Source organism: Pituophis catenifer, unplaced genomic scaffold (genome assembly GCF_029215685.1).
Source record: "Pituophis catenifer annectens isolate HBS135680 unplaced genomic scaffold, rPitCat1.0.hap2 SCAF_3, whole genome shotgun sequence".
NCBI classification, from domain to species: Eukaryota; Metazoa; Chordata; class Lepidosauria; order Squamata; family Colubridae; genus Pituophis; species Pituophis catenifer.
This window is the reverse complement of record NW_027256883.1, coordinates 75,920,432-75,945,145: the sequence shown is the minus strand read 5'-3', so window position 1 is coordinate 75,945,145 and position 24,714 is coordinate 75,920,432. Positions and strand designations below refer to the sequence as shown.

General features: G+C 37.3%; 1 protein-coding gene across 1 annotated transcript in view; it reads right to left on the bottom strand.

The window, feature by feature from the left end:
* PIGN (phosphatidylinositol glycan anchor biosynthesis class N) overlaps window positions 1-24,714 on the bottom strand; it is a 64,584-nt gene that overhangs the window by 5,457 nt on the left and 34,413 nt on the right. Inside the window, exons 20-28 of the mRNA XM_070942564.1 lie at window positions 24,137-24,245; window positions 19,705-19,807; window positions 18,909-19,011; window positions 16,522-16,608; window positions 14,852-14,907; window positions 11,265-11,340; window positions 7,017-7,090; window positions 4,668-4,710; window positions 2,437-2,489 (exon numbers count right to left, since the gene is read on the bottom strand). Of these exons, the coding sequence (XP_070798665.1) occupies window positions 2,437-2,489; window positions 4,668-4,710; window positions 7,017-7,090; window positions 11,265-11,340; window positions 14,852-14,907; window positions 16,522-16,608; window positions 18,909-19,011; window positions 19,705-19,807; window positions 24,137-24,245 (704 nt within the window). The remainder of the gene's footprint in view (window positions 1-2,436; window positions 2,490-4,667; window positions 4,711-7,016; window positions 7,091-11,264; window positions 11,341-14,851; window positions 14,908-16,521; window positions 16,609-18,908; window positions 19,012-19,704; window positions 19,808-24,136; window positions 24,246-24,714) is intronic.

The following is a 24,714-nucleotide window of genomic DNA, read 5'->3' as shown; positions in this document are numbered from 1 at the left end:
GAAGAATGGGAATTATCTATTCATAATTCACAAGACTCCCACTAAAAAGGTACTTTGTCAGGTATGATTTAAACCAAGGGTATCCAACCTTGGCAACTTGGGGACTTCATCTCCCAGAATTCCCCAGCCAGTACAGCTGGCTGGGGAATTCTGGGAATTGAAGTCCACAGGTCTTAAAGTTGCCAAGGTTGGACACCTCTGATTTAAACAATCGTTGAACCATGAGTTCTGTGTATTGTTAGAAAATATCCAGTGATTTGTTTGAAAATGTATTTGCCAACTTCAAACGGAACCTGGGTTTTTTTCTTGTTCAGGAAAAAAAAAGTAAGCTTAAGGTAGAGGTGATGAGGAAAATGCTGACAGACAGCTTCCTTGGTTTACCTCCAGAAAAATTAGTTTACCTTCTGAAAATACAATTGTTTGCTGGTTGGCCAGGCCAACCATTGCAGCTGTTTCAAGAACAAGAAAATGTTCATGGGGGAAAAGCCACTTGGTGTGAATTATCAGGATATGCTTCTCAAATTCCAAATATGCTCATCAACAATTCAAAGAGGCCGGTTTACTAGAGGAAAAGTAATAGATACTCTGCACAGAGTACCAGAAAAATTTAGTAAAATAAAAAGCATAAAAGCATTTCAGACGTATGAAAACTAGACAAATGCTGTATTTTAGAGATGAAGACTGCAAGGACATAGATACTGCACTAATTATGTAAAACTTAGAGTAAGATGGACATTTATACTGGTGTAGCAGTGAAACCAAAGCAGCTGTTGTTTTGAATATGTATCATGAAACAGCTATGTCAAACATGGATGATGTACATCAATTAATGAACCAATTTTTTTCAATAGTCTTGAATGTGAAGAAATGTTCTACTTGCACGAAATGTTCAATCCGTGATTACTTATTCACCCAAGTGATTTACTACTTGATTCTGAAATGATCAAAGGAATAACAAAGATATGGTAACTTTTAAGATTGCTAGAAAGTACTGGGGGCAGGAGTCATATGTAGTTTGTTTTATGCATTCTTCTCTTATATTTATTAAATTTGCATGCTTCTTACCTCACCATTGAGCAAGGAAGTTTACATAGTGAGTTATATTAACTATGCAAAAATGCTGAATTTTTTTTAAAAACAGCTATAAGCAGAATGCAATCAAAAGCAATTCCTAAGAAATTTTTATCATCTAATGGCAGTCTTCAAATATATATGGAGTTATCAGCAACCTATAGAATATGCCGGCAGCTCTATTTGGAAGATGAATTTTCACGGAGAAATGGAATAGTAATTTTAGAACAATAACCAAAAAAAAGTTTGCTGAACAACAACAAAATGAACAACAAAAAAGTATCAACAAAAAAGGATCCTACTTCATGGCAGGATTTGATGTCCTACATGGCAGCACAGATTATGTTTATAATATTGAATATGCAAATTCTTTGTCTTGCTTGAATATAAATAAAAAATCTACAGATTAGCAGAAATGGCATATGTGGATGTATGAATATGAGGAGACACGGAATAGATGCATCAATGAATTTTTAAAAATATATCTATATTGAAAGGCATTTTCTAAGTTCAGAAAAATCATTTAGCAAAACTCTCCCAAAAGTATATTTTTCAAGCACCAGTTTTTCAGAGGCAGAGGTTGTTTTACAAGGGAAAGTGCTCAAATATAAATCTGTCTTCCCATACTTCGGAGTTCCACTTTAAGAAGACTGCAGATTATCTGTCTTTTAAGAAGATGTAATTCACCTCAAAATGTAACACTTCGAAATAAGGTTAAAAATAATCTAGAAGGAAAAGGAAAGTAACACTGACAGCAGTGAAGATAGAAATAAATTAAGGGTATAAATTATACAGGCTTTCAAGTTTCCTTTGTACTATCCTAGAACAATAAAGGACATTCTTGGAATCCCTGCCATACCTGTTTCTGGACATGGCCAACCTCAGAGTTGATATCAATCTTGTAAGCTTCTCTAGGCCTCTCTTTGCCTTATCTTATGCAAATAAAATCAGGGTTACTTTAAATTTATCATGCTTTTTCCTCTTTCTTAGAATTACATATGTTTTTCCAAGTCACTTGGCTCACTTATTATTTTACCCTATTGTCAGTGTTGCGTCTACTTTCTTTTACACAGGAGATCATGTCTCACAGTTTGAGAATTGCTGCCCAAGCAACATACTATTACCCAACTTAATAAGGCAAACACACACTCACACGCACACACAAAAGAAAGGAAAAAAATAAACAGGGGTAAGAAATTAGGAAGTCATGAATCCATTTTCTTTGAACAGAACAACAAGCAGCATTTTGCAGAACCACTTTTTACACAACGTTCTTGGTCAAACTGTTGGACTGGTAAACCGCACATATTTGTAACATTAGGGTGGAAGAAGAAGTCGCGGGAGAAGCTAACCAATGATCTGTACCTTGTTCCAATGTCTAGCCAGCTTCCGTAATCTTTAACCAGAAAGAAGAAGTGCTAGAAAAAATTAAAAAACAACTATATTCAGTACATGTACATTGCCCAATAAAAGTGACAAAACTGAAGTGTATATTTGAAGCAGATTGTTCAGGACATGTAAATCCATCTGTAAAAAAAGGTAGACCAGTCTCCGAAAAATATTTATAGTGAATAAAAACAAGTACATACTGTATGCCAGATAACAAGTCACTAAGAAAGGAAATGGGTAACAATCTGGTGTAGTGGTTAAAGACTGTGAGTTCTAGTTCTTCCTTAGGCACAAAACCAGATGGGTGATTTTAGGCCAGTCATTCTCTCTTAGCCCTAGGAAAAAGGCAAGGGCAAGTATTACTGAAATCTTGCCCAAAAAACCTGCAGGACCAGTTCAGACAATTGCTACAAGTCAAGAGTGATTTTAACAACACATATTCCCATCCCCAAAAGGAAACTGATTAAATTACTGTAAATTTTGTATTTGGCTATGAACTCCTTGAGCCCAGACAGATATTTCCACAAACAGACAGCTGCTGCCAAGAGCAACCAACCTGCATTTTCTTTACCATGTTTGCTAAAAATGACCCAAAGCGTAATCATGTCTGGCTTTTCCTTTCTATTTTGTTGGCTACTGCTTGCTGAGATAGGATGATTCTTACTGGAACAATCATGCTTCTCTCAACATCTGCTTCAGCCTTCTAAATGGTCTTTGGCTAGTCGTTTCTCTTTCAGCTTTAATTCCCTATAGCTGCATTAATGATCAACCTAAATGATACCATTACTGAAAAGCAGGCATGCTGAAGAAGCCATAGAGATAGTGATTACAGTTTATTGTCTAAAAATTAGTGTAATTTTCCCCATCTCATGAATATGGCAAAACAGTCTCCTCTTCACGGTCAGCAGTTGTACTAGTAGAAGAGAAAGCAACAGAGATAAAAAGAATTCTATTAATTTATTTCACCATTTGGCCAGATGGACAAAAGTTCTGATTCAGTTTAAGACAGTTGTCTAGCTATACCGCTACAAAGCTATCATGTGTTTATCCACTTTAAAATGCTGACAAGTAAAACTTAGAAGATGGCATTTAAGAGGATTCTACAGATTAGGTGGGGATACCTAGTCAACCACAGTTGCCCCCAGAATAAAGTAAGGTCAGAACAGGTTAATATTTGGGTGGGATAATACCAGGAAATCCCATGTCTGTACAATATATTGAGTATTTGAAAAATTTGAAAGAAAGAGGGAGGGAGGGAGGGAGGGAGGGAGGGAGAGGGAGGGAACGGCAAAATCCTTCTATATTGCTGCCAAGAAAACCACACAAATGTAGCTGCCAAAACTACACAAATGTAGCTGAATTTAAGAAGTTTTCACCTTTATTTTGGACTCAACAATAGGTAGCCTGGGATTTGCAAGTATTTCCTCCTATTTATGAGATTTCCTGGACCAGTTCAATCAAAACAATTTATTTACGATGTGATAGAACAAAAGTTGGCGTGTCATATTTAACTAATTCCACTGGGAGGAATAAGGGAACATAGATTTGAAAGCATAAACCTCTTCCATTACTGTTCCAAAGACACATCCTTTCTAGCCAAGTTGTGCTATGTGCATACACTACAGGCATTGTATATACTTTAGGGTAAGCATAGTTTTTAATTTTTTAAAATGCTATTTTATTATAATTGTTTAATCTATTTGATGGATCCTGATCCACCCACCCAAATCTCCCACTATGTACAAAAATAGGCTTATTCAGAACCGTTCTGAGTGGTATTTCTCATTACATCTTGCTTGATAATTTGGTATTTCCTTTGAAAAATTAAAGGAGACTCTTTTTTTGTTCTGAAAGTAGGGAAGAAAAGATTTAAAAAATTATAGCAGGTATGCAGGTGCATCTGATATTTTCTTTTACTCAGACTTTAAAATTCTGTATGAAGTAGATGAAAACTTAGTAGAAGCTAACTTAATGGCCCCATAAAAGAATTGAAGTGATAATATAGACTTACAACTTTTTTGATCATTCATTAAATTATTTCAAAGAGAGAGGGCCTTTCTGCAATTTATGCAGGGTTTCAAAGTCAACTCACTGACCTAATTCAAGGAACTTTGAAGTCTGAGGCTAATTCAGATATCCCTTGATTGAATTAGCAAAGCTCTCTGGGTTTTGATTTTATTTGTACAAAATGTCCAATAGTAGCTTACCAAAGCCATAATGTCTGAAATCACAAGAACAATGAGAAAAAGCCTGAGGGGGAAAAAAATAAACAGTGTGTCAGAAAAGGACAATAATTCACAGTTCAATAAAGCTTCGAAGAACACAAGATGTGTTCTGAGGTACAATGTAGTTCTCTTTTGATCTATTTTCTCAGTATTGAATGTCTTAAGAATATCAGGGCAACCATACTATATGTTAACTATCAAACATGGAACAGGCAGAGAAATGAGCAGAATCAAAGTAGGCTGATTTGTATGACTTGTCAAAATTAGGCCTGGTTTTTGTTCTTTGTTTTTACAGCTAATGACTTTTCTACATAATTTATTATGTAACTATTACCTATCTTTTCCAGGGACCTGACAGTCTCTTGATTAATGGAACCGTACTAAATTGTACAATTCAAGTTTCCAAAATTTCACAAAGGATTGGCCAGATTTCAAAGTTTTATGATATTTATATTCCAATTCTTTCCCAAGAAACACCAAACAGTATACCTGATTCTCCTCTTTCTTTTGGTCCGTTTAATTACCTTGACAGCTATGGTTCCCTAGTCTTAATTCAGAATTATAACCACTTTACTACATTTATTCAATATTATCTACTCATCCTTACAGACTAGAAATCGGCTTAAAGCAGTTTCTCAGAATGCTGTTTCTATGACAAACCCCACAAAAGGCAGTTTTGGACAACAATGCCCCTCTGCTGCACTTTCACATGTCTCTGACTGTCAAATGTAGAACTGCACAGCTTGCAAACACAAATGTTTGTTGGGTTTTGTTCATTCATTTAACAACTGAGGCAAAAAAGGGGCAAAACTGACAACAAACAACAGAAATTTTGGGCTCAACTGTGGTCGAGGACTATGTGTATTTACATAGGTTCTACACAAGAACATTTGCTAATATTTATCACCGTGTCATGAAGGCCTAAAATGATGTCCACCTGGTTCAAAGATCATTGAGTATTTATTTCCCTTTAGCCTTAAGGCTTAAGAAACTAGTTACCTATATCTGAGGTATCCAAGACCACATTTGTTTGGGAAAGCACATTTCAATTAAAAAGAAAAAAGAAAAAGACTAGGAACAAGTAAACACAAATACCACTAAAGACCTTTGCGTTATCATTATCTTTTCATTAAATAATTGAAATATTTTGAGTATGGATACTGTTCTAAATCACCAATGGCTGGTTTTACTCCAGAATTGTGCTAAAATGCTACACATAGCTGACCTAGTAGCTCGAAAAAGAAATGGGTCATTAACTGTAATAATTTAATTTGTAAGAATTATAAAAGTGCTATCAGTTAGAGTGTGAAAACTCATTAAAATGTGCTGCATTATGGCATTAATGCAAGACGATCACAACAGCCTCTAACAAATTATATCCACTCATATTATCAAGATCAGTTTTGTAAATTAACTTTACCTTAGAAGGCCATTAGAACAAGACAAAAAACATTTCATGCAAATTTGCTCAGAAGCTTCCTTCTCTTTGCAAAATAGATAACTCAGTTGGATACCATCAAAATCACTGATGGTATCTGATCAGCAGTGATGATCTGAGCCTCTCTTCTGCATAGATTTGACATATGCACAGAACATCAAAATCAAAATCAATTTCTATTGATTGCACTAATAATGGCACTGAAATTTCTTGGTTTGGAATGTGCTAAGTTTCAGTTTTACAGCTGAGTTCAAACATTTACCTATTCAGCAGGAACAGCCACTGCACAGAGGGAGAACTGATCTGCATTTTTCTTCTCCAAGACATAACTTAAATCATCAATGTAGTCTCTCCACATGGAGGTATATGTATGCCAAACTGTGATTTCTTCAATAATTCAAACTACTCCCCTCTGTCTTTAGAGGGGAGGAAAGAGAAGACTCCTATTAACTGGACAGTGATATTCCAGTATTGTCCTCTATACGAATTTGCCTCCATAATAAGTTAGTAAGTAGACGGGCATGCTTGCCTGCATTTAAACTCTCATGAATGTTTTAAAAAGCCTACTTTGATAAGAAAAAACATTTCATCTAATAATCTGTTGTTATGTGTGGATTTTCAGCATTTGAGTGGAACTAAAAAGGTATCAATCCCTGTTCATTATGCAGAGACTGAAATCTTAATTTTGTGTGTGTGTGTCAATATATATTGATACACATAAGGAGAGAAATCTAACAAAAACTGAATACTTTCTGAATGGGGAAAAACTTGGGAACTGAAACTAATGATGGAATTTACAAAGTAGCAGCCTACAAACAGTTTAATTTTCCTCTATTATCAATCCCAAAGCAACTTCTGATTCAGTAAGTGAAAAAGTAACTAAAAAGCTTTACCTTTTAGATGATAGCTGGGTTGTGACCTGAATAGCTTCAAATGCACATGACACAAGAACAAAGGGGATTGCAATCTGTTCAATAAACACAATTCTGTTAAACTGATGGCAGGTTCCCACAAAACAAAACTAACATTGCTAATACTTAGAGAGCCATTTATGGACAGCCCAAAGTTTATCAGATTGAAAGTAGAGACTGCAATATATTCTTTTTAAACAATTCAGCGTTGTTTAAGTTTAAATTAAACATTATTTTCAGTCTTGGCAAATATGGACTTCTGCATTATGTTAAACCTTTTTAAAAGGTTATTAAAATAAACAGACTACAAAATGACATTTATTAATAATGAATTATCTACTTTCAAGGAATATTTTCCATATAAATGCTGAGAAGCTGTTTAGTGATATAGAAAATCACTACTGGTAAACACATTCCCCTGTCCCAGAACAATCATCAGTGCTATTTTCATTGTGGAAACTTTGATAATTTCTGTTACAACAAATCCCCAGAATACAATTTAAGATTGACCATATCCCAGTGGTGGAATTCAAATATTTTTACTACCGGTTCTGTGGGCGTGGCTTGGTGGGCATGGTGTGGTGTGGCTTGGTGGGCGTGGCAGGGGAAGGATACTGCAAAATCTCCATTCCCACCCCACTCCAGGGAAAGGATACTGCAAAATCTCCATTCCCTCCCCACTCATGAGGAAAGGATATTGCAAAATCTCCATTCCCACCCCACTCTCAGGCCAGTCAGAGGTGGTATTTGCCGGTTCTCCAAACTCCTCAAAATTTCCACTACCGGTTCTCCAGAACCTGTCAGAACCTGCTGAATTTCACCCCTGCCATATCCATTTTATATTGTATTGATAAAAGTCACTCATTTGTTTCTTCCTAAATATCTAGATGTGTCTGGGAATTGAAATGCACATATTGTACAGCTGCCAAGTTTTTTTAAAAAAAAATATTCTAGATTGTATTTTTGCAAAATGCTATGTTCCTAATTTGTAAGTGTTTTTTTTAAATATGTTCTTCCAATAGTTGTCTTTCAAATTCAGAATCTAAGTACATCACAGTGATCCAGCTCTGAAGTGTTCTTGTTCCATACAGTGTTGAAGATGTGACTTGTGGCATGCATGATAAGGGTATTCATCATTCTTCTATAAGATTTAAAATATTGTATTCCTGGATTCCATGCATTTTTTTTCTTTTTTTCTTTTTTCTTTTTTCTTGCTTTAATTTATATGCCGCCCTTCTCCAGAGATTCAGGGCGGCTTACAATGCATTAAGCAATAGCCTTCATACTTTTGTATATTTATACAAAGTCAGCTTATTGCCCCCACAATCTGGGTCCTCATTTCACCTACCTTTGAAAGGATGGAAGGCTGAGTCAACCTTGAGCCTGGTGAGATTATTTCTTGGGCAAAATAAAGGACAGCCTCATCTTATTTACTCTGGAAATTACGCTACATTTCCTGAAGCGGCAGAGAAAAATTTGAATTTTTTTCTCCTCTCTTTTTCGACATTCATGTTGTACAGCTTCCAATATTTTGGTATAAACCCCTCAGAAGTCTTTCCTAATGGCATTCATAGTTTTTATATATATTTTTTTCTTGTGAATTACTACTACAAGTAACAGCAGCAAATACAGATTGATGTAAATTATTGTGTCATTTCTTTAGTAGCATTTTTTAAAATTTAGTTCAAAGTGTCGATCTGAACAGATCGTCATCAATGCAGAAGGCCAAAAGACATTACCCCTGCCTCCTGTTATACAGAAAATGGTTCCTTTCTCTGTGAAGAAGGAACACAGAAAGAAATGGCTCCCTGTCAGAGATAAAGAGTTTTAGGAATGTGGCTTCCAAGGCCTGTGGGGGAAATCAAAACCTGCAAGATGGCGGATGCAATGCTGGGATCCAAGCTCCTTTTGTACATGTGTCAAGCATCTACAAAAAAGGATGGGCTTGACTTCCAGTTAACATAGCGGCGAGAACGACTTGGAAAAATAGCAGGCTCCACTATTTTCTGCTGCGAAGTCCAGCCGGTAACCACTGTTGGTAGACCCTATGGGGTCAAAGCCACCTTGTAGGGGCGATGAAGAAAGGAGAGGCACTTTGTGGACCACGAGGAACTTGCAATTTCCTCATTAGGTCCGAAGCAAGCTCTCCCAAACAGCAGCAGGGACAACGGCCATTTTTGGCAGTCACAAGCTGGGACAACCAGGACCATAAGATTTGTGCTGGAGCAGTCTGTGGACAGAGCATTGAAACTCGGTGAGATAACTTCCAACTCTTACTCCAAAGATCTAATTTAAGTACAAGAATTTTAAAAGATAATCTCCAAGTGTTAAGGAAGCAGCAATTAGACACATGATGAAGATTAAAGACTGAAAATTAAGAGGCAAAAGAAATGCCCAAGGGAAGGTTTAAAATACAGAAAACCTTCAACAATTTGAAAGGTGGTTTTTGGGAGAAACTGTCTTGCTTATTTGTATTTTTAAACCCCCTGAACTGATTGGGTAATCAGCTGTTCTTGACATACTGCTTAATGTTGGACTTGGGTGCAGGAGAGTCATCTACTGGAAAAAGAGGAGCATTACAGCACTACAGTGCCAGTACTATTAGTGAAAGAAAAAAGGTGATAAAAGAAAAGAGAAAAGAGGAAAAGTTAAATAAGACTTTAAAATCAGTGGTGAAATCTACTTACTTTCACTACCGTTTCACGAACAGGAGCATCTGTGTGCTAGATGCACGCGCGCACCTCTTCTGTGCATGCGCAGACAGTAAAAAATGGGACATAATGATGTCCCAGTAGGTGGGTGGAGCTTCCCACTGCCGGCACTACCGGTTCGCACAAGCCAGATAGATCCGGCCGGATTTCACCGCTGTTTAAAATTTGGACAATTGGGAAGATATGTAATTGGAAAATCACACGGCTGTAAACTATTAAAGAATTTTAAAGATTATAAACTAAGGGGATTTGGAGGTATAACTATGGGATTGATTGAATTTTATAAGTTGGAGTTTCTAAATATTGAGACGTTGAAACCATAGAGGTATACTGAGTAATCTTTATTAAATTGTTACAAAATGGATCTACAGGGGATAATAGAGGCAAATGAAGAAATAATTTTGATGCTCAAAAACATGCAAGAAACTATAAAGAACAATAAAGAGTCAAGGGGATTGTCTAAAGATAAAGAAATGAGTGTAGAAGCCACTCAACAATTGGGGGGAAAAGATGAACATGATATTCAGGAAACAGATGAGAAATTAGAAGAAGCAGTGGAAGGAAAAAATCAAAAGGAAATGCAAGAAGATAAAGATAATGAAGAGAAAGGATTAATAAGTAGGAATCAATCAGATAATTCCTTAAAAGTTTATAGAACAGAGAGAAAAAAGAAAAAGCTCTTCAAAAAAAAAGAAAGTCTTATTGATGGGTGGTCAAATAATACAGCAGAAAGAGACAAAGGGCAACCCGAAGGGAATGTTCAGTAGGTATAAAAATATCAAAAAGAGTTTTAAGACTCAGATAAAATAAAACATGTTAAAACAGAGGCACATTAAAAGTCTAGTATTCTACATTTGAAAAAGTAGTACAAAAATCATACATAGGCCAATTCTTCTTTCCTTCCCTTTCTTTCTTTCCTTCCTTTTCTTTCCTTCCTTCCTTTTTTCCTTCCTTCCTTCCTCCTTTACTTTCCTTTCCTTTCATTCCTATCTCTCTCTATCTATCTATCTATCTATCTATCTCTAGTAAATTTCTATGCTGCCCATCTCCTCTGCAAGATGATTTTGGGCGGCTTACAAATTATTGAAACAGGTAAAAAATAGTTAATAGACTAAAAGATTATTTGTTGGAAAGTGAACCTTACTAACTTTAAGGTATAGCAACAAGTGTACAGTAGAACTGTACAGTACGCTACAGTAAAACTGTAGCCTAAGTTTTGATCTTACTACATACATCTCATACATAAGTGGAACTTCCAGGTCGTGGAACCGGAAGTGCCATGACATCACAGGCTGCTGAGACTCGGGAGCAGAAAGGGAGCCACTCCATCTTAGGTGATGTCATGCAGGTGAGGTTTTAGTTACATAGTTGTGTGGCATGTCCTATCACTTCCTGTGGTTTACTGACATGGTACACCTGCAGATCTTTTGGGGCACATAAATGTGTACAGCACAGTGGTTGGAAAACGCTAGCCTATCTAGTCTAACAAATAACATTTTCTAAAGGGGCAAATACTGACCTTCCACAATAGCAAGCCTCCCATCAGGAAAGGGCTGAACACAGTCAAGAAGCAATATACTGAGGTTGGATCAAAGCTAGAGTTTAAGAATGAGAACACAACAAAACATTATTAATGTGCATTTTTGTAGCCAATACTTTCCAGGAGGAAACAGCAAACAGCATGTCTCAATTACAAAAATGTGACACTATTATGTAGCAAAGAAGATATGCTGCTAGTTTACACTGCTTCTACTTTTACAGCTGAATTTTAATGTTTTAAGTCTACAAGTGACAGCCTTCTACCTGTTACTTAAATATTTTTAAAGCCCCATTGATCTCGCAAAATATTTCCTTATATCATTTCCTTTTCCACTGGTAACTATAAGTTACTCCTAGATCTGTAAGTAAACAAGTGACATACACAAAAGCACCTGGCACATTACCCACTCCTTGTAATGATCGGCTGCTAACTGCAAGCCAGCTTACTGGTTTTGCTTTTCTGTTCACATGGAAAGTATTATATTTAGGGTTCTCAGCATAGTCTCCATGATCAGCAACAATACCATATTTGGTATCCAAGCTTTGGCCCACTTGAATTTATACACCCACGTACATGTTTCTTTCATAAAGGCAGATTGTCAGCTTCCAGTATAAACTTTTATTTCCAAGAATAACACAGGAGGGGGAAAAAAAATCTTAGCACAAAGAACCTTAGGAAACACACGTAGCAGATGGTTGTACCCGAGTGCTCCATTAATGCCTCAAGACAAGACTAACCTAGGTGGGAGAGTGGCAGACAGGAGTGCTTTGTGGGATAAATACCACAAAGAGTATTCCAGCTAGATTTTTCCTGCGTGGGTTTGTAATTGCCATACTATGCAGAAACAATTATTTTGTGAAGAGGTAAAGCCTCTGATAAGCAGTTTTATTTATTTATCAAGAGCACAAATGACATGTTCAAATTCCAATTATGATTGCCACACTGTGCATAAGCAACCATTTTGGCAACAGATAAGGCCCCCTATAAGCAGATCTATCTATCTATCTATCTATCTATCTATCTATGTATCTATCTATCTATCTATCATCTATCTATCTATCTATCTATCTATCTATCTATCTACCTACCAACCTACCATGTTTCCCCGAAATAAGACCCTGTCTTATTTTTAAACCCCGAAATAAGCGCTTGGCCTTATTTTCAGGGAGGTCTTATTATTTTGGGGCATGTGAAGCAAGACAGGGCTCCTCTTGCCGTCTTACCTGATTTCCAGCTCCGTCACGTTTCTTGCCATTGTGTGCAGGGAAACAAGTTGTACCGTAAAAAAACACTTCTCGCGAGTTCAATCAATTAATTCCAACTTCTCGAATGCCCACCCCTTCATTAGGTCTTATTTTCAGGGGAGGGCTTATTTTGGGGAGAGGGCTTATTTTCGGGGGTGCTTATTTTAGCACATGCCCTCAAAAGCCCGATTGGGGTTATTATTCAGGGAGGTTTTATTTTCAGGGAAACAGTCTATCTATCTGTCTGTCTGTCTGTCTGTCTGTCTGTCTGTCTGTCTGTCTATCTATCTATCTATCTATCTATCTAATCTAGCCATCCATCCATCCATCCATCCAATTTATTTATAGCATAGGTGACATGTTCACAAAATCGCAAATATGCCAGCCAACTACAAAAGGTAAGGGATTTCTGTTTCATAGAACTATATTGGGACAGGTTTCATTCTGTTCTTTTTCCATCTACAGCTCCTCTTCCATTAATTAATTTATATGTGGGTCCAACTGGGTAAGGAATACTTGGATGTAGTACAGATACACTGAAGTTGTAGCACTCTATGCCATTTCTTTATGCTATTTGCTATGAGCACAGTGAGCCTCAGAGTGAACTTATACACAATCCGCAGGCCTGTTGCTGAATTGTGTTTCCTTTCCTTTCTCCCAATATTTTAGGAAAATGTCATGCTATTAAATAAGTATTTTTTGCAGAGACATCATTCATATTTTCATTAAGTTCCAGCTTCATGTTGGGAAAGGTAAAATTATTTTACATGTGAAATGACTGTCATGCTGCATAAAGATAATGTAAATGTGGTGAGCGTACACATGCCTTGTGTTTCTATTTGTTAAGACGACAAGGAAAACCAAACTTGACTAAGATCTGCTAGAGACAAGAATGTGCTTAGGAACAGCAGTGTCAATTGCCAGGACCATCTCCATATTCTACAGATCAGCCAAGGCTTTGATAGTTATCACAGTGAGGTGACATGTGAAAGTCCCCCCAAAAAACCATCTGGAGGCATTTGAACCAACCCAAAGAGGTTTACTGCGCCTGCCAGTTGAAAATGTATCAGAGAGTTTTCTGTTTATGACATGAGAGAAACTCCACTTTCAGATCAGCATGTGCTATGCTGAATGCATGGGGCCAAATGTAAATTCCCATCAGCGAAAAGTCCATAAACATTATGGTCATGTTGACATCTTGAGTCATTCCTGATTGGCCAATTCCATACTGAAACCCACCAAAGGAGGAAATCTACGGTAACCCAGGACAACACCAAAGTTCCCTCAGCTAGTCGGAAACAGACTTTGTTACACAGCAAACTACAGGTAGTCCTCGACTTACAACAGCTCATTTAGCAACCGTTCAAAGTTACCAAGGCACTGAAAAAAGTGACTTATGACTTTTTTTCACACTCACCATCGTTGTAGCAACCCCTGGTCATGTGATCAAAATTCAGGCACTTGGCAACTGACTCATATTTATGACCTTTGCAGTGTCCCAGGTTCATGGGATCCCCTTTTGCAACCTTCTGACAAGCAAAGTCAATGGGGAAGCCAGATTCACTTAACAACCATGTTACTAATTTAACAACTGCCATGATTCGCTTAACAACTGTAGCAAGAACAGTCATCACATGGGGTAAAATTCACTTAACAAATGTCTCACTAAGCATCAGAAATTTTCAGCTTAATTGTGGTCATTGAGGACTACCTGTATATGCTACTTTATCCTGAGTATTTAAAGACAGAGAAAACATAGCAAGAAGCACTTATCAGCTACAGCTTCGAGTTAGTAAGATGGAGCTCCTGCAATTCACAACTCACTTCCCCTCCCTCTATCCTAGATTGTTGGAATATTAGAGTATTCTGATGAAAGAGATGGAAAATGTTAATTCTCCCTCAGTAAGGTAATGCATGCCAGAACAGAGCTTTCAGCCAGATTTAAATTGCTGGTAAAAGATACTTTACCAGCACCTAACCTGGCATTTAAAAAACGGGATGTTTTAGCTGAAAATTCTACTCTCTCTGTCACCTAAACACACTTTCCTATTGCATGAAAGGAAGAGCAGCTACTGTATTCTTCCCTTTACAAATGGAAGAAAATACCTGGTGAAATTCCCTAAGGGCAGAGAAAATTTCTGATCCTGCATATTCTTTTCCCTTCATCATGATTAATATCAAACATAAAACATTCCAGGTTATGCAATATTATATGCAATTATGAAGGCATTTGCTTAAATGGTTTAGTGCAGCAACAAGTAAGCGGAAACAGAATGGTGGGATTGCGATGGTTGCTTTTAACATCAGCTTAGATCAGTTTACCTGTTAATAGAAGCTATATTTCCAGTGCCAAAAAAGGCCGTCACTATGAAGAAAACCTGCATCAAGTTGAGGAAAATGCAAGATTGCCAACAAGGCAACTAAACATAATTGTTCACTGCATTTTTTACAAAAGTTAAAATCTCCTGACTGATCCAGGAACTAACAAGTATATCCATTGCAATTTTCTGTATATTTACTCAAAATTATGACTTATAATATTCATCTGAGAACAGCACCCAGAATTGCACTATTAGTGAGATTAATATGCCAGCCAGCTTTCCACAGGCTACTAACCCATATACATATATAAACAAACAGCAAATCGCTGCAGCTCCCCTCTTTTAACTTTGCACAGATATTACATTCTTTGGTTCCTTAAGATGAAATAGTTATTGAGATATTAGTTTATATGTGTGGCAAGAAGAGGAGGAGGGAAGAAGAATTCAAATTTCTTGTGCCTGGAGGCTCCTGCTTATCCATCTAAATAGATATTTGTCTCGATGGTCAATTACTAATAATTTTAAAAATATTGTTGCCAGCCCATCTCTCTGGATGACTGAGGTTACAGTCCATGGCAAAACTGGTGCACCAATTTCAGCTCACTTCTTTCTAAATTTTAACACTGTATTAGGCCCATATGATTTGAAACAAGTTCAATGGAACTAACAGTAGCTGTAGGATGCAAAGATTCTTAACAAGTGACTATTCCAGTCATTCAGCTTTCACTGTCAAACAGGAAAAGCAAAACCAAACGGCCATCAGGTAGTTTCAGCAAAGGAGAACAGGTCATGTCCAGAATGAGGTCTTGGAAGGCCAGGAAGGTTGGGGTCAGATGACCTGATAGTCTTTTGGAAACCTAAAAGCTTGCATAATAATTCATGAGCAAAACATGTCTAAGCTGTTAACTATTGAAAGCTTAATATATAGGCATCTGGAATAATATATATGTAGTTTCATTTATTTATTTATTGGTTGGTTGGTTGGTTCTTGGTTTTTTTCTTCTTCTTTTCTTTTTTTTCTGCCCTCAAATCAGTCTTGATTAAAAAAGAAGAAATAGCTTCTGTAATCTATAAATTTACCAACTTTGTGAGCCTGTTAGATGTGCAAGTTTATTCAAAACTAAAACACTTCCACCTTAGATGAGAAACTTTGAATTTCTTTTGAAACTAGATTCTGTACAAAACTGTGAAAATAGAACATTCTGCTGTAATATTCAATTTTGTTAAACTGTTATAATATCTTACAATATTTAATATTTGCTAAGCCTGAATAACTCATTACATTAGCCTAAATGTTCTATTTTCAAGAATGTTATGGACAATTAATAATGATTAAAAAAGGCAGACAGGTTTTCTGATTAATTCAGAAAACCTAAATGCATGGAAAATAAGATTTTGCATTCTTATGTTTGAAGCTATATGAAGTTAATTGGTAGCTAACACTTTCTAAGTAAGAAATCTATAGATTGATAATACTTAGAAAAAGTCAAAATGCCATTGTCAAATTGTTTTGTGATAGTAATTCAACCATAATCCTAAAATAAATCTATCAGAATAACTTTTAAAACAGCAAATCGTTTAGGCAATAACCTCCTAAAAGCAACTGATTTTTTTTTTAATCATCTTCACTGTACTCTAACTAAATATCTTTTTTCCTAAATTAAAGGATACAAAGAAAAAAGCCCTCCTGATGTCATCCACATGAAGTGGTCGAAACTGGGGTGTATCTGCAGTGTAAGAAAAGCTGAGAGCAGCAAGCTATAAAAAAAGAAAAAGAGAAATCAATAACATAGCATCAGGTAGGATTGCATTCATATTAAAAGTATATATCCCGGAGATCAAATGAGAAGTTAAAAGGGTGATTTTTCAGTGAATCTAGAAAATCTACATAACACCTCTTCTCCTACAACTTTGTCATATCTCAATTATTATTACAAGAAAGTTACTTTTCAAATACTGGCAACTAGTCAAGTACTTTGGTTGCCTTAAGGAAATAATACTCTGACCTATCCATTGGTTCTCTTATTTGTTTGTTTGTTTTTCTTTTCCCCAATGTCCTACAAAGTGGCATATTTTCCTAATCCAGAAATGTTGATTTTGCTTTCTAGAGCAGTGTTGGCAAACCTTTTCGGCATTGAGTGCCGAAACAGGAGTGTGTGCGTGCACATGGGGGAGCGCCGGAAACATGCGTGCTGGTCAGCTGGCCTTCTCATTTCTGGCATGCATGCGCGTGCAAAGACCAGCTAGCCGGCATGCGTGTGCGCGAAGGAAACCGGAAGCGCAACGGGCGACGGCTGGCATGCCCGGAGAAATGGCTCTGTGTGCTACTTCTGGCACGCATGCCATATGTTTGTCATCACTGCTCCAGAGCTTTATGGAGCAAAGATATTGCAGTGCCAAATCCATAGTGAAAGTTAAACTTGTTTTGCTCTGATGGGTTTCTAGCATCTTTTACCAGCTTCTCTCACATACCCTGGATTCAGAGACTTAAATAAATAGAATCAGAGATAAAGAAAGGACTTTAAAAAGGCCTCTTGTACACTTCCAGTTAACATAGAATCTTCAATGCAGAATGCAATCTACATTGTGCTAATACATCATTGTCCTCTCTGTTTTAATAACTCAAATAATAATAAGTCAAAGAGGCAGATATTAGCAGATTATTATGGAACAAGTTTTCTTTATTTTACTTCTAAACTACATACTAAACTATACCCACACGCATAAAATAAGGCTATTCCATCTTTCAACATGATGTCTTTCTTTGTATTTGAAGTTGCCTATCATAGTTTCTTTTCTAAACATATTCAGCTCTTCCAAGCAATCCATAGATTTTTAAATCCCTCAAAGTCTTATCTCCCTCTTTTGAATGTCTCCAGATCTACTGATGTCCTGAAATGTGTTGTAGCACTCAGCATGGTATCCTGGATAAGATTTATGCACACAGCATAATAAAATCATCTATTACTTACTTATGTTTCAGTTTATTTTTTTTATAAGTGAAATTTATTCTTTTAACAGTGAAACACAGAAAACTTCATCAACAGAAAAAGAAGTACAGCAAATGTGTACAACTGTATAACATATTTAGTATATAGAGAAATTTAAAAATATAGCAATTAAAATAAACTAAAAAAGCAAACTAGTAAAATTATTTATATAATGTCCATTTTGTAACAGTATAAAATTAATTCAATCCTTAAGCTTATAAATTAAGTATCAACCACAGAGAAACATACTGGTTCATCAATAATATTACCTCTTGTGATTTGGATACTACTGTTCCATCAATATAGCTTAAGACTGCATTTGCTTGCTTAATAGCCATACCATATGGACAGGACTAGAGACGTGAGGAGAATGGTTTGATTTATATCATTCTTTGCACTGGGAAAAGAATATAGAAACCTGTATGTAGCACTCTAGCACTCATTTTTTACTTCCAGAATAAGGTGGCTGGGGGAAGATGGGAATGAAATTAGGGGCAAATAGATACCGTAAGTGATTGCAAGAATTATCATCATTCATTAAACCCTAAGAGGGGGGCCCAAAATGCCAACTTCCCTCAATCTAGTGAATATAATTGCATTAACAACAATGCCTTGCAACCATTAGCATTCATAAATAAAAATGGAGCCTGGATGGAAAAATACTGCCTGAAGCAGACCAACTGAAGATAACCTTCAGATGTTTTTCAAAAGAATTCCCATAAGTTCATGAAGACTAGGTTTGTGGCCTGGGACTGGGACTATTTTCAAAACATTCTAATGTTACTAGATCACTTAGCTATGGTTTCCTCTGACTATAACTAGTCAGATTTGCGCTAGTGGAAAACACACTGGCTTTGGGAAATCTGGCCACCTCTTTGGCCACAGCTAATGAGTGTCTGTGAAACCGCTGGACCTCTCTTGTTTGAGCATTCTGTTTTAAAAATATGAGCACTGAAGTGGTTGGGATTCTGTGGCTACATTCCCAGGCTTATGAGTCAGTTGGGATTTTAATTGCTGGGGGAAAAGGATGGCAGCATTTTTTCCTGAGGTGTGTACTGAATCATTTACCTTAGGTTTAAATGAAATTCCATACTGTTGGATTGCTTCTTGCTCCATGTCTATCCACACAAACATCAACAAAGCCAACACCAGAGGGAAAAGAGCTTCATACCTACATCAGCACATATTTTGACAGCAAGTAAATATAAAGGAAATGATCGAAGGTACTGACATTATTTCTATCTACACGTAATCATGCTGTTTTATAAGAAATAATAACTAAGGGAGCAAGGTGAAAGCTAGTAGCTGTTCTGAAGAAAAAAATATTACCAAATCCAAGTATCCAAGATACTTTATATCACATATATTTAAAATAATTGGAAGACATTGTACATCTATGGAATTTGAGTTATTTCCAAGTGTGAAAATGAAAATATACCATACTTCGAACATTTTATCTTATAGGATAAATGAAATAATATATTTGCACAAATGTGACAATATTCAATAAATTCTCACAACTGCATAACCTTCCGCAAACCCAAAGCAAATCTACACATACAGAATACAAGTAAAGATCATCTTGAGTCAAACTAGCCATCATACTAACAAATCTATGGTGTTTCTTTTGGAACATTATGGAACAGTTTGCCATTGCCTTCTCCCAAGGCAATTTTCCTATTTCCCAGTCTACCCAAGAGGCCTAGAAATCTTGCTGGGCTTCCATCCAAATATTAACCAAGCCATAACCAGCTTAGCTTCCGAGTTCAAACAAAGTGCTGACACCTGTTGCATAGAATCATCAGGACTCAAACTCAATTCAAGGGCAACTTTATTTTTTATAGGAAAAAGGGAGAAAAAATACCCAGTGCTAAGGAGAAGATAAGTTGACATCAGAGAAAGAAGTATGCTCAGCAGCCTCAGGAACAGAAAAGTGGGACTCAGGAGTGGCACTATCAAGGATGAAACTGTAAGAAATAAAATATTAATTGTCAAAAGAAAAATAGTTTAGTATCTCTTTAACAACACCCTAAATTTGGAAGCCATGGATTACCTGTAAACTATTGGCTAGTTGGCATTTGCATTCCTGGAAATTACAGGACTGATACAGAAGAGCAAGAAAAGATCCACTTTCTATACCTTTTGATGAAACTGCATTGCAAATAGTTCATGCTGAGCACAAACAAAACAAGGACAGTGAGTATAGCCATTCTGAATTTCAATCATGGAGGAGGATCAGGGGTGGGTTTAAGATCCTTTAGCAACGGGTTCACTGTCCCGTTGCTGGGTGGGCGTGGCAATGGCGCACATGGCCTAGTCAGCCACCTGCACTACGGCCGGGGGCGTTTTTGCCCTCCCCAGGCTCCAGAGGCTTTCCTCAAGACTCCAGGAGGGTGAAAACAGCTTCCCCTGGGCTCTGGAGGCCCTCTGGAGGCTGGAAACAGGCCTGTTTCCGGACTTCCAGAGCCTCCGGTAGGCCCATTTTTTGCCCTCCCAGGCCCTCCACGCAGCCCTCTACTTACCTGGAATTATTAACATGTCACGTGGAGACTCCGGGGAGGGGAGGGGAGGGGTGGGCAGGGCAAGCCAGGAGTGGCATTTGGGGGGTTGCTGAACCCCAGCAATCCTTGGCTAGAGGATCGTCCGAACCCTGCCGAACCCCCAGGAGCCCACCCCCGAGGAGGATGCTAAGTTGTGTTCAACATTTTCTTCCTCTTTAAGTGGCAGTTGCATTGGGCAATTTGGAAACTAAAAATACAGAGGCCTGCAATATTTGCTTCAAACCAGTGCTCTAATGCCAGACAAAGCACAGAAAAGGAGACAATTTAGAAGATTTTAAAAAAGAGGAGGTATGAATGATCTAGGGTCGTAAGACACCTGCCTTTCTAAGTAGCATGGAAAGGAAACAAAGACCAGGGCGAAGAGATAGCAAAGTGGACTGGAAAGTTCTGTTTTAGCGTTTGGAGCTTATATTGTTTTCCCACACGTCAGCTGGTAAGTGAGGAAAGTACAGAGGCAAAACTTTCAAGACCTTTATTCATGTTGGCACATAGCACGGAGAACATCTGATCAGGTTTCCACCAAGCCTCGTATGCAAGATCAATATTCAAAGGGAGATGGGACAGAACCTAAATCAAAGCAGTCAGGTGATGGGGAGGTTCCTGACATCAAAAGACTAGGATTGTGCAACTAGAAAGAATCAGATGTCAAAGAGTTCACTCCATTGCTGATTAATTATTTCTCAAGCCTTAGTTACAAAAACAGAGTGAATATTATATTTTCTTAGGTTTGTTATCTACTTTCTTCAGGAGCTCACATCAGCATATGTAGCATTCCCTCTTCTGTTTTTCCTCACAAAATTACCCAGTGAGATAAAACTAGGGTGAGCTGAGTGATTGACCCAAAGTTTTAATTTTTAAAAATTATTTCCTTTAAAACGTAGAAATAAAGAACGACAGAATTTAGAATTCAAAACAAAAAAAGAAGAAGAAAATACAAAGAATAAACACATCACAGATATAGAAAGCAATTTAATTTTAAACACAGTTTTAAATATGATCAGTCCTTATAGACACAGAATCAATTAATAAGCAAAAGGCAAACACCTCCCACAACCCAAAACTCTGGAGTGGCCCTGTATCCAGTCAGTTTCTATGGCTGGGGTTAGATTAGAACTGAGAGCTGCCCAATTCTAGCCCTTCTTCATTGCCACCACACAACATTTAAGCCAAGACTCTATAATTAATTATAAGGATTGGAATTTATATAATCGCCTTAATTCGTATGGACTAGTCAGAAAGAAACCAGGCTTCTGAAAATGAAGATCAGATAAGAAACCACAGCCAATCTCTCTATTTCTGAAGAAAGAACAGCCAAGCCAGATAACATTCTTTCAAGGTAGATTTCAAAAACCACTGCTAATAGTTAGGCCACAATCAGATTGTGCTGCAGCAAATACAGGTAGACCTTGACTTACGACCACAATTGAGCCCAAACTTCCTGTTGGTAAGTGAGACATTTGTTAAGAGAGTTATGCCCCGTTTTACGACCTTTCTTACCTCAGTTGTTAAGTGAATCACTGCAGTTGATAAGTTAGTAACTTGGTTGTTAAGTGAATCTGGCTTCCCCATTGACTTTGCTTGTCAGAAGGTCCCAAAATCACATGATCTTGGTACACAGCAATGGTCATAAATAGGAACCAGTTGCCAAGCATCTGAATTTTGATCACATGATCATGGGGATGCTGCAAAGGTCGTAACTATGAACAACAGTCATAAGTCACTTTTTTCAGTGCCGTTGTAACTTTGAACGGTCACTAAATGCACTGTTACAAGTCGAGGACTACCTGTACCTTAAATATAGAACCCAAAACACAATCTTAAAAACAATTAGGAACAACTCATATTTTGTTGCCCATTGCACTAAATAACTCGCATGCTGATTTTAACTATTTTTTTTTTCAGCAAGTGTTTCAACTAGCAAAATATTCTGGAAGAAGTTACAGCAAGAAACAATTTAAACCATTTCAGTGGGTGGGGAGTTTCGTTTTTGTCTGCAACTTAGAACAGAAGAATACATTAAAATGTGTTTTTGACTAAGTTGTAGGGCCAAAATGAGGAAAAGCTGAAGCTACAGGTAGAACAAGGAAAAGGAAAAGAAAATTGCAATCCCGAGGAATAAGGATCTTGTACTTTAAATGAAATCCGGAATGTATTTGGGTAAGTGTGAGAACAAATCTCACCAGGTCCACCCTGGCTTATAGCTGTTATGAAACTTCTTATGCTTAACATGCCTCTTCTAGGTCTAATCATTCTCCAAATGTCAGATCTGACTCCTAGGAACTGATGGACAAAAGGCAAACATTGGGAAGGGCAGAGAAAACAGCAGCCAGCTTGAAGTGGCAAGAATGAGCTTTCAAAACAAACAAGCCTGGCCTGCAGAGTCTTTATGAAAGATCGGGATTGCCTGCCCTTAACTGGCAACAACAGGCAAAAGCAGAAACATCATGCACTACAATCACATATAAGAACAAGTATCAGCAAGCGCTGGTTTACAAAAACTTGGAAAATCCCCAGTTCAAATTCACATAATTTTCAAGTGCAGGAGGTGGGCAGGTGGGAATTGTTAAGACACGGCCTTACGTTGAGGAATGAATGCTTTATTTTTATTAATCATCTTTTGTCGAGGAATGTATGGTTGCTATCAGCATCTGCCTGACTCCATTGCTATATGCAGCACTTAATAGAACGTATTTATAGCATAGTGGATGTGGCTGTCCTGAATCCTGTTATGTTCACAACAACCTTATCTGGAAGATTAGGTGAGAGATTGTGAACTTCATAGCTGAGAAGAGATGGGCACTTATTATGCAACATTAATATATTACTATTTGTAATATAGAGCAGTTCTTTGGAGGTTCATTTTGTCTTAAATTACTATTTTTTTTTTCAATCAGTAAATTAAACTGAGGAATGCACACCCCCACTATGCTTCGTTAGCTGCTTTCTCAATTCTTTGCAACTACCATAGTCCCAGGATCAATAACTGTAGCAAACTTAGTCCCTTAATCCACTGCTGTTTATGTTGAACCCCCTCAACACTTAGCAAAATCACTAATTAATGCAATCTCTCATCTACTTCAAAATAAATATTCATCATAGCATGTTAAGTATAAGTATACCGCCTTTCTCCCGAAGGACTCAGGGCGGTGTACAGCCTATTTAAAAACACAAGACAAACATCAATTAAAAATTTAAAATTATTAAATAAATTTGGCTCAATTTAAAACCCCAGATATTTAAAATACCCCAATTTAAAATTATTATGTTGATAGCCCAGCCTGGCAGAACAACAGGGTCTTCAGTGCACAGCGAAATACCCAGAGGTCGGAGATCTTACGTATTTCCGGGGGCAGTTCATTCCACAGGGCTGGGGCTCCCACAGAGAAGGCCCTCCCCCTGGGTGTCGCCAGCCAGCATAATTTGGCTGATGGCACCCTGAGGAGACCCTCTCTGTGGGAGCGAACTGGCCGGTGGGAGGCTATTGGTGGCAGAAGTCGGTCTCGAAGGTACCCGGGTCCTATGCCATGTTAAATCTGCTTATAGTATTATAGGATGCATATGGATTCCTGTACTTATGTAATTACAAATCTTTATCAGAGTACGATCCTTCAGATCATGTTTCTCAATGACAGAACATGTGCAGCAATAGCAGAAAGACCAGCAAACCAGCATTTCTTATATGTACCTGACAGATCTTTATCCAAAATAATCTCTTGTCGAGAGAGGTAGGCTTACCCAATGTCATCCAGCTGATAACCTGATTTATTATAGGCAATCCTTGTTTGCTCTGAAGACTGCTATGAGTACTGTTCACAATGTATGTTGATGCCACCAGACTCAGCAACTAATAAAAAAATAATCAATAGCTCATCGGAATAGTTTCACTTTATTGCAGTCATTAAAGAACGCTAGCAAGACGAAAAATGGCTATTCAGATTTTCCCAAAGACTAGGCCTTTTTTTCAAAAAAAAAAAATAATCTGGAATGTTAGCACTTTTGTAAGAATTATCATCAACTTCAATTGACGATTTAAATAAAAAGAAATTGTGTACGAGAGGGAGGGGTAGAGAAACCTTCAAAACCACCCACTGCTTAAAATGTCATTTGATAATATATTTGTTAAGATATTGTATAACCCCATTGTATTTTGGATGTCACCATAAATGCATTCAGGAACTGCCAGAGCAAACTGTTGGTTCATACTTGCATAACTGCATTTCATGCTTGATTTCCTCCAGACTGAATAAATAAGAGAAAAAAGCACTCAGGAGGGAGGCTTTCTACGAAGTTTATTTAAAAGGGTAATTTGTCAA